We start from the raw sequence: 10,533 nt of genomic DNA on the forward strand, positions 1-10,533 counted from the left end.
CTAAAATGGGTCTAGTAGGGAGAGGTTTTCACACCCTTATAAGGAATGTTTCGTTTACCTGGGCAACCGATGTGGGATCTCACAATACCAACAAGGTGTACCTTACTCTTTTGGTAGCTCAAGATTAAGCATATATATGGTGACCTCTGAGAAATTTTTCTAAAATGTATGTGAGTGAAGACAAAATATGTTGGAAGAACTCGTGTTGGTCTTTATGTTAGAAATAACGAATGAATAACGTGACCATGTCATAGGAAATGTATCGAGAAAATAAACTATGTCCTTTTCCACTATCTCCATATTAAACAAAGGGATATATAACTTAACACGTCTAGTAGTATGTGAACGGTGTCACTAAAGTTTTCGCCTCCGATCTTCTTTGGAACGTCGTTAGTATTAGCAACGATCTCGATCGAACTTTTAACGCCTTGTGGTAGGAGCACATGAACAATACTGTCAATCTAGGGCCTAGATCAAATATTGTTACTCTCCCAGACCCAAAGTGACTCTATGGCCTTGTAGAGAGATCTGCCCGTTAATCTTTCATAGATGATGTTTATTGTTATGGCTATGCAAACTGACTAAATAGTAAAGTTCGTTCATCCCCTGAACTAAGATACGCATTAGATTTGCAGCCGAGAAATGGGTGAACCACCTCCAAATCTAGTTTTAAGGAAATTCATGAACCAATTCAATCCCATAAAATTTTCATTTATTTGAACCGAACCTAAACCCAAATAAGTTTATAACCCTACCAAAATCATACCGGTTGAGTTGGTGATAAGATTTTTTGGGTTATTCTAAACACCTTTAGTTCTTCACTGCTTATCTAGGAAGGAGTCTCATTCTATTCGTCTATTCTCGAGATAAATTTGATCTCAAGATATTACCTAAGTAACACTGGTCATAACGAGTTAGAGCGGGAAAGATATTAAGTAATGAAATTCATAAGGATTGCGATTGCACTTATATAAACGTTCAAATTTTTAAACCCCATCTTGAGAACCGTGTCGATGGCACGTATTTTTTACATATTCGAATAATGATTAAAAAAAAAAGAATATATCCTATTTTGTAAGGATAAAAAAAGAAGGTTAGAAGCCAAGTGAAATTGCAGCTTGTGATCTCCAATGCCTTGCTTTCTCAAACCCATTGGTATAGTTATCAAAATCATCAATGGTTTGGTCAATTTGTTCTTGAGTGTTCATCACAAATGGCCCAAATTGCACAACAGGCTCACTCAATCGTTCACCTCCTACCAAGATGAACCTTACAGCCTTGGCTGACTTATTCCACACGTCTAAACCGTCCCCGAACCCGAGCAGAAGAAGGTTATGTGCTGTCGTCGACGTCGCCTTCGAACTGCCGAAGACGCCCTCGCCCTCGAGAATGTAAACAAACGCGTTCCAGGATGACGGGATCGGCTGATGGAGATGAGCCTTTGGGTTGAGAGTGAAGTCTAAGTACATGGTTGGTGTTCTTGTGTGGATTGGTGATTTTGCTCCCAATGCCTCACCAGCTATGACTTTCACTGTCACTCCATCTTTTGTAGCTTCTTGGATTTCCTTGCTTGAAATTTCTTGGTAATTTGGCTCAATCCTAAGATTCAAAAAAGTTTGAGACATTTGTTACAAATATCGTAATTACTTTATATGAAATATACACGGTTTTTACTCGATGTCATCTTTGAATGAATACATCTTTCTAAATTAAGAGTATCCCGGATAGTCCCGACATTCACTGTGAGATCCTACGTCGGTTGGGGAGGAGAATAAAACATTCTTTATAAGGGTGTGGAAACCTCTACCTAGTAGACGCATTTTAAAAACCTTGAGAGGAAGCCTGAAAGGGAAAGTTTAAAGAGAACAATATTTACTAGTGGTGGACTAGGACCGTTACAAATGGTATCAGAGCCAGACATCGGACGATGCTTTAGAGAGGAGATTGAGCCCCGAAGGGGAGTGGACACGAGGCGGTGTGCCAACAAGAACACTGGGTCCCAAAGGGGGTAGATTATGAGACCCCACTTCGGTTGGGGAAGAGAACAAAACATTCTTTATACGGATGTGGAAACCACTCCCTAGCAGACACATTTTAAAAACCTTGAGGGAAGCACAAAAGGGAAAACCCAAAGAGGACAATATCTACTAATGATGGGCTTGGAACGTTACAAATGGTATCAGAGTCAAACATCAGGTAATGTGCCGGGGAGAAGGTTGAGCCTTGAAGGGCGGTGGACACGAGACAGTGTGCCAGCAAGGACACTGGGTCTCAAAGGGGTGGATTGGGGGTCCCACATCAATTGGAGAAGGGAACGAATGTCAGCGTTCTCACTGGGTCCCGAAAGAGGGTGGATTGTGAGATCCTACATCGGTTGAAGAGAAGAACGAAGCATTATTTATAAAGATATGGAAACCTCTCCCTAGTAGATGCGTTTTAAAAACCTTGACGGAAAGCCTGAAAGAGAAAGCCTAATATTTTACGTCCACAAATATTTTACAAGATTCATTCACAAGCAAAAGGAAGGTTGTTCAAGCTGATCTGCCACAAGTAAAGTGCTCTTCACTCAAAAGCACTTTATAAAAAAGGATCAATCATGAAAAATCATGATGGTTGTTTGTGAAAAAAGCATTAACCAGGAGATACCCTTAAGACTTTTGTTGTCTCTTGGAGCTGGTTTAGTGTGAATGGTATCACGATAAATAAGCGAGTGTCGGCCATGAGTATAAGCGAGTATGGATGAAGTATTTGTTACGAATAACGACTCTTCATAATGGTATGATATTGTCCACTTTGAGCATAAGCTCTCGTGGTTTCCCCAAAAGGTTTCATACCAATGGAGATGTATTACTTATTTATAACCCATGATCAACCCTTTGATTAGCCGGATGTGGGACTCCTCTCCCAACAATCCTCCCCTTGAACAAAATACACCATAGAGCCTCCTCTGAGGTCTATGGAGCCCTCGAACAAAGTTCGATTTTTTACTACACATTCAAGATTCACAATTCGACATTTGAGAATTCTATTGACATAGCTAAGTTAAGGGCATGACTCTAATACCATGTTAGAAATCACAGATCTCTAAAATGGTATGATATTGTCCACTATTAGCATAAGCTCTTATGATTTTGCTTTGGGCTTCCCCGAAAGGTCTCATACCAATAAAGATGTATTTCTTACTTATAAACTCATGATCGATCCCTAAATTAACTAATGTGGGACTCCATCCCAACAATCCTCAACAGTATCACAAGACATAAGCGAGTGTGGACCATGAGTATATGTGAGTGTGGATGAAGTGTCACGAGAAATAAGCGAGTATGGGCCATGAGTATACACGAAGTGAGGACTTCGATACCCGAGTAACAAAAATAAAGAACAAAGGCATAAGAAAAGGTGGTTCTTACATTTTGTTCTTGGAAGAAAGGTTGATCCATAGTTGGAGGCCCTGTTGGGTTCCTTGAGCTGCAGGCATTTCTGAATGTACAATACCTCTACCTGCAGTCATCCACTGCAAGTCACCTGCACCAATTGTTCCCTTGTGGCCTTCAAAATCTTCATGTGTCACACTTCCCTGTTATGTATTAACAAATTGTATAGCGTCAAATCATGCGTGTTCTTCACGATGTTACTATATATTCGAAAGACTATTTCTTTGAACGGTATACTTTTTTTAAAAAAAGGAGAAGTTTTCTTTGAATTTGTGTTAAAAAAAAGTATACTTCAAAGTCTATGTGAACAAGAACATTATCTGTGGTAGGTGGTCACCAAACCCCTCTAAGCCTTCTACTATTTACATTTTCCCTTATTGACCACTACACCAACTCGAGATAGTTAACAAAAATAACGTTAATTTTTACGACCTACCTTATCGTAATTTTCTAAAGCTACTTAGAAACCAGATGTAACATCCCAAGCCTATGGCTAGCCGATATTGTCCGCTTTGGCTTGGAATGGATCGTCGTCAGCTTAATGGTTTTAAAACATGTATGCTAGCGAGAGGTTCCACACCCTTACAAAGAATGTTTCGTTCTCCTCTCCAACCGTGGATCCAAACCCACCACTAGCAGATATTGTCCGCTTTGGCCCATTACGTATCGCCATCAGCCTCACGATTTTAAAACACATCTACTAGATAAAGGTTTCTACACCCTTATAAAGAAGTTTCAGTCCCCTCTCCAACCATAGACTGTTAGATCTCATATCAGTTGGAGAGAGGAACAAAGCATTCTTTATAAGGGTGTGGAAACCTCTCACTAGAAGACTTGTTTTAAAACCATGAGGCTAACAACAATACGTAACAGGCCAAAGCAGACAATATCTACTAGCCGTGAGCTTGAGCTATAACGCCAGAAAACTCTCGAACAAGCATTTAGTTTCTTCTTCTTTTAGCATATCATTTCATACAGAAGTTTGATCAATGAAATCCAAACTACTATGCTTAGCGGTAAGATCAATAGGCCTTGAGCATACCTGTAACATGTAGGTCACTGTCTCAAATCCTGTTTTCATCTCAAAGAATTAAACACAAAGTTAGGACAGTGTATTAAACTTATATGAACACCAGAAATCAATCATTCAAATTCCAAACCTCTATGTGGATGATCAGGGAACCCAGCTGGGGCAGTAACTACAAAGTTCAAGAACCAAAACTCATAAGAATCATTTATGCAATTGCTATCAAACTCATAAGAATCATTTATGCAATTGCTATCAAGCCCATTCAATTTCAGCACCATAAACAAGAAAGAGACCCACCTGAAAATTCATCCAAAACCAGAAAAGGGTCGAAGTATTTCAGCTCAAATCTGTGAAAAAGAACACCATTAAAGCATTAAACCAAACCATAAACCAAAGATCCTCTTCACTTACTAACTCAAATGCTACATTATGAGGAGAAAAAACGAGAAACAGATAGAAACCCATGAATCAAACTGCAAAATAATTGAAATGGTACATTCAGGGGATCAAAGAAAAACAAGAAACAGAGAAAGATCTGAAGAGTTTTCTCTGATTACCTTCCAATGCTCCTTCTAACAATGGCGCCCAACCCTTCATGTTGAGGCCTAGCCAGAAACTTTCTAGCCACAAGACGTGGCTGTTTAGCAACACATTGACTGTCTTTCTCTGGCATTTTTGTTGTTCTTCAAATCGAAAACATGGGATTCAAGATTAGACGAAGAAGATGAGATGAATTTATAAAGCACGTCAAAGATGGGAAAAGAAGAAAGAAGAAATGGGTTGCCAAAGAAGACTCGCATGCTTAAAATATGATATGAAAGGGCTGAATTTGATGGGGGATTTTTCATTTTCATGCTTAAATTTTCCTTTGTTTACTGTTTGTATGAACGTCATCTTGGCGTTGCCATGAGGTTTAGTGACCCCAATTTGGATTTCAAATTCTAGCCCAAAGTATTATCAATTTTGAATGAGTTTTCGCCTCTTGTTCGAGGGAAAGGTCTCCAATAGTTCAATCTATCTAGAAAAATTATCAGCCGGTAAAGAACACAAGAAAAAAAGGAGTTCGAGCATTGTTATATTCCCGATCATACCTACCTCTGTTTTTTATTTGAACTCCTACAAATTTTGAAATAGTATTCGATAGCTACACAATTCTTAAATAATATGAATAAATTTGTATATTTTGAGGACCAAATCATTTTCATTTTCAGACCTCAAGTCATTTTGGTTGGTGGCGTAAAATAAAAAACTAATTAAAATCCTCTTTTGGGTCCCATTTTTTGCACCTTTTCCCATGTGGGACTTGGGAAAAATGCCCAAACATCCAAGTTAACTCAAAGTGCCTAAAATTGATTAATATATTAAAAAAAAACATTCTAAAGCTCTTTAACTGTTAAATTCTTTAATTTTATAATAATTATTGTGTCAAATTTCTATTATTTTAATTTTTAAAATTAAAATAATAATAAAAAAAAAAACTAGTTTCATATTATGATTTGATACTTCATTATTGTTTTTGGTTTAGAGCTAAAGAGAGAGTTTAAAACATTTTGGATAAACACAACAAATAAAATAATCACAAACATAACTTACAAGTTACAACACTACAAAAAGGAGCAAATATTGGAAGAATGGTTACAAATATAATCAATAATCCATCATGAATGTACCCTCTCAAGAATGAATGCAAAGTTTTAGGAATTAAATACCGAATTTGAACTACCAAAGTGTTCGATTCTACGAAATTTACAGTCGAAACGATCACGAAGAACCGTTGCTACCTTTCTCAGAATGGCAGAAGAGCTATGCAAAGTATGGCAAGGTTGAAGAGCAAGAAGCCTGCCCCAGCTCCAAGCTTAGGTTGTCCATTATGTGAAGGAGCTGGAGGTGATGCGGCGGAGCCACCTTCCCCAGCAGGTGGTGGGGCTTTGCTCGAGACTGGAGACAATGGTGGCTCAGCTATGTCTTTGTCACCCAGAACCGGCCTTGGAGCTTTCTTTGGAGGCAAGTACCCCTCTGTAACGAGCTGCAACAAGCTACCAGGCTGGACAGGGATCATGTAGTTAGGTAGCTCTTTCATTGTTAAGCATCTGTTCTCTGCATTTAGTTTGAGACAACTTTATCAGAGACCAGGCTCAAAAAACAAAATTTCAAACAACATTATGCAGTTGTAGCTGCTGGTTTCTGCACGATGAAAATGTAACAAAGAGAGCTAGAAATGAGACGTGAAAGGAGGGTTCATGAATGAATTGAGACCACATTTGAAGGAGAGTGATCATGAAGATAGAATGGCTAAGAAAGACTTAAAAGAATTGAAAATTATTACCTATACCAACTCCTTTTCAGTGGCTTAATCATAAGAATTCTAAGTTTGGTGACCTTTTGAGAATTTTTCTATGAAGCATGTGAGTGAGAACAAAACATATTGAAAAGACCCATATTGAATTGTGGGGATAATCTTCACTGATAGAAGCAAGAAGCAAGTAACTTGATTATGTCAAGTCTCTAATCCAGATTCTGAATCCTGATCCAAATCTAGATTCTGAATCCTGATCCAAATCTTGGGTATGGAGCACCACAATTCTTACATATCAACCACTTGACGCTATAGGACATTATGTAACCGCCCAAGTCTATCGATAGCAAATATTGTCATGCTTTTAAAATGGGTCTGCAAGGATAGATTTCCACACCATTATAAAAAGAATACTTCGTTCTTCTCCCTAATTGATGTGGGATCTCATAATCCACCCTCTTTGGGTTTCAATGTCCTTGTCGGCACTCATTCTCCTCTCCAATCGATGTGAGATCTCACAATTCATCCACCTTCAGGGCCTAGCGTTCTCGTTGGCACTCATTTCTCTCTCCAATCAATGTGGGATCTCACATATTAAATCCTAGGTACGTGGCTACCATGACTAGAACCAACCTCCTCTAAATACTCTTTTACATGCCAAAATGATCCTCTAAAAAACAGGAAGGAACATACATTACCGACACTCTAGCAGTACGTCATATCGATTTTAAAACTAAAACTGAAAGCAGAATATTTTTTCTTGCAATCAGCTAAAAATTAACGACCAGTTCCTGATCAACATAGCCTTTCTAATGGAGAACTTCTGGTTCTAAAAACAGTAAATCTATGAATGTGTTAGGATTACCATTACCACAGATGACGAAAATGAAGAGCAAAGAACTTACAAAAGGAAGCATATTAATCAAGATAACTGAAAGGAAGATTCTTACTCTTATATCTAGCAGATGTCTTCGGAAAATCGGTGATGATTCCATCAATCCCGGCTCCCATAGCATATGAGTTGATCTCTACTGTTGCATCAGAGAAGAAATCCCATGCTTGAGAGACAAATTCATCGCTGAAGGTTTCCACATATACAGACAGATTAAGTGATTGCAGCTTCGTCACAACATTTGTAGATCCAGTGAGAAATTGCTGGTTTTCAGGAAAGACTGAGTCCTTGTTGATAGTGACAGAATCGGCAAAACTCTTGATGTCCACGACAGTTTCATTAAGCACATCACTAATTGCCATATCGACTTCATAAACAAGCTCGTAATTTTTCTTTTCCTCTTTGAATTTTATAAGAACAGGGCTATTTGGAGACTGAATCAATACTTTCAGGGCTGTCTGATTATCATAACCAGCTTTGCTCAAGGAATCAGAGACCGCATCGATTACACTTAAACCCTGTTCCTTAGCAAGGTATTCTGCATTCTGGTTAGGAAATGAGACAAGATTTAATCAATAAAAATCAACATCATAAGACTTTCATGTTTCAATAGCATTATAGTTTATGAAGGTTGTTAAAGCCTGGATCGTAGTTAAAGAAAAGATTGATTCATAGTTCCATTAAGCACATCGCTAATTGACATATCAACTTCATAGCCCAGATCACAAGTTATCACAGTCAAGCTCTACTAGACTCAATTCACTTATCTATGTTGCAGCCAACTGACAATCTAGTCACTGAACCTCACAGTGCAGTGTTCATCCTTATCACAATCTAGCAATCAAATCCTTTTATTGAAGCAAGACACTATGTGCAAAGTATAACAATCGTACACTTTTGGGTGTGGGACAGCGATTCTACAGCACTTGTTCTAATCAATGAACAAGTCAGCCGTACGAAAATCAAATTTTGCGGACAATCTCGACGTAGTCTTTAGCCTCAAGTCATATTTTGAGAGAAAATGTTTCATGGTCGAGAGAATGAGTTTAAAACAATCAAGCATGATCGTGACACAGAACAAGTAACTTTGTATAGCAAATGATTTCACATTGTATACCAAGGATCTTAAACACACTGCATGTCATTCTGAAAAAAAAAAGGACTTCTAACCTCAATATGGATCAAGACACCGGAAAGAGATCTCCCATTCTTTGCCAAGGCCAAGAAATCCGGTAGCGTTAAGAATTTCCCACTGTTTCGGAACCTCAGGTTTCGAAACAACGTGAAATTTGAAAAAGGGTTCGATATTGAAGCTGCAATATTAACATATATCAGTTCTTGCAACACATAAGCCTTTCAAGCAAACACAAAAGCTATCAGATGATCCACACTCAATTCCTATGAGATGATAGAACATTGAACGAATTTTTTACTTGAAACTTAGGTAAAAAAGGAACTCATCAAGAACATGAACACATTATTCTAGTCAGTTCAAGAAATCATCATAAAAAACGAAGACATGCTTAGCTCAAACGAGAATCTAAGAATGAGAACCAACTCCACTTACGGGTGAGGCCTTGAATCTCTTCCCATGTTAAGTCAAAAGCAAAGATTCCATTCTCAGAACAAATGGCGGGAATTGTTTTTGAACGATTAATGAATGGTGTTTGAGATATTGTTGTGCTGTAAATAAGATTGATTGAGCTCATGCAAAATGGCGTCCCATCTTTTGTCATTTGAACAGGACAGTCGAGCACTTCTACACCATCTGATATAGCCTTGGAATACGCCAAGTCTGTGCAAGCAGGAAAGTCTCCACTGGCTCCAAATTTGGAAATAACCAAAGGCTTGGCTGCAAAATGAGAGTTAAAAAAAACAGATATATATATCAAAATTAATGTTAGGAGATAGTTCTTCAGATAAACAGTCAATCCATCACCTTCCCTGGCATGAAAATTAGGGGTATTCATAATTGAGACATTTTGTTTATACCATAATTTTTTTTCCTCTAAACAACATTTATTAACTATTGAATCTAACACAATCATAAAGTTGTTCAGGTCATTTATTCAAATTTTTGTTTTTAATAAAAGTAAAAGGTATTCAAATTTTTGTTTTTAATAAAAGTAAAACATCAGTTCATCAAAGAACTATTTATTTATTCTCAAACATTTAATTAAGATGCTTTTGAAAAGTTACCTAGTGAATGTTGAAAAATAATTATGAAGTCAAATAAAAAATATGTATGTCTAATTGTATAGTAGCTAAAAATGTATAATTTTAAAATTAACAATAAATTCGGGTAGATTAGATTCAACTCAATCTAATTTGAAGAAAATTCATGAAACAACTCAATCCATAAATTTTTTCTTTGAGATCCAACTAAAATCATATAGGTTGGGTTGGATGTGTTTTTGAAAAATAATTTTGAGAACGTAGAGGAAAAATAGTGTCACAATTCTGGCATACCTTGACTTTTTGCCTTATCATCCAAATGAGTAAAACAATCTGGACCATCAGAAAAAAAGACAATCAATTAGATGAAATTTCAATATTAATCAATGAAGCAGAAAACACCTAATAAGTGGGAATTAATTCTACCACAAGATTTAAAACAAGATATATAGTAGAACTTCAATATATAACCACAAAAAACATTGCTATTAGGAATAATGGTGGATACAAGCCGGACCGTAGAACATGAATTATCCTTTCAAAAGTTGATAGTTGTTCTTTCATCTGTAACTTCACAAAATATATATATATATATATATATATATATATTTTTTTTTTTTTTTTTTTTTTTTTTTTTTTTTTTTTTTTTTTTTTTTTTTTTTTTTTTTTTTTTTTTTTTTTTTTTTTTTTTTTTTTTTTTTTTTTT

General features: G+C 36.8%; 2 protein-coding genes across 3 annotated transcripts in view; both read right to left on the reverse strand.

The window, feature by feature from the left end:
- Nucleotides 1-946: 946 nt before the first annotated feature.
- On the reverse strand, nucleotides 947-5,277 carry LOC111480643 (pirin-like protein). 2 transcript variants are annotated; one of them, XM_023125796.1, is made up of 7 exons: nucleotides 5,022-5,277; nucleotides 4,762-4,811; nucleotides 4,595-4,633; nucleotides 4,477-4,505; nucleotides 3,411-3,577; nucleotides 1,108-1,599; nucleotides 947-1,071 (listed from the first exon to the last, which is right to left on the reverse strand). In XM_023125796.1, exons 1-7 carry the CDS (start codon nucleotides 5,135-5,137, stop codon nucleotides 1,068-1,070), a joined length of 897 nt encoding a protein of 298 aa, XP_022981564.1. In that variant the 5' UTR covers nucleotides 5,138-5,277; the 3' UTR covers nucleotides 947-1,067. The 2 variants fall into 2 exon arrangements, with proteins under 2 accessions (XP_022981564.1, XP_022981563.1); XM_023125795.1 differs by lacking the exon at nucleotides 947-1,071 and having other exon boundaries at nucleotides 1,095-1,599.
- Nucleotides 5,278-6,042: 765 nt separating this feature from the next.
- The window catches only part of LOC111480529 (glycerophosphodiester phosphodiesterase GDPDL3-like), a 7,444-nt gene continuing 2,953 nt past the window's right edge, over nucleotides 6,043-10,533 (reverse strand). Inside the window, exons 5-9 of the mRNA XM_023125626.1 lie at nucleotides 10,122-10,160; nucleotides 9,220-9,504; nucleotides 8,823-8,965; nucleotides 7,711-8,197; nucleotides 6,043-6,561 (exon numbers count right to left, since the gene is read on the reverse strand). Of these exons, the coding sequence (XP_022981394.1) occupies nucleotides 6,251-6,561; nucleotides 7,711-8,197; nucleotides 8,823-8,965; nucleotides 9,220-9,504; nucleotides 10,122-10,160 (1,265 nt within the window). The 3' untranslated portion in view covers nucleotides 6,043-6,250. The remainder of the gene's footprint in view (nucleotides 6,562-7,710; nucleotides 8,198-8,822; nucleotides 8,966-9,219; nucleotides 9,505-10,121; nucleotides 10,161-10,533) is intronic.

Source organism: Cucurbita maxima, unplaced genomic scaffold, assembly GCF_002738345.1.
Source record: "Cucurbita maxima cultivar Rimu unplaced genomic scaffold, Cmax_1.0 Cma_Scf00006, whole genome shotgun sequence".
Lineage (NCBI taxonomy): Eukaryota > Viridiplantae > Streptophyta > Magnoliopsida > Cucurbitales > Cucurbitaceae > Cucurbita > Cucurbita maxima.

Coding starts and splice junctions, on each gene's coding strand:
- LOC111480643 (XM_023125795.1), bottom strand. CDS start 5,137: ATGCCAGAGAAAGACAGTCAATGTGTTGCTAAACAGCCACGTCTTGTG. Junction 4,506..4,594: donor CCCTGATCATCCACATAGAG/GTTTGGAATTTG, acceptor AGATGAAAACAG/GATTTGAGACAGTGACCTAC. Junction 3,578..4,476: donor CAGTGACCTACATGTTACAG/GTATGCTCAAGG, acceptor AATACATAACAG/GGAAGTGTGACACATGAAGA.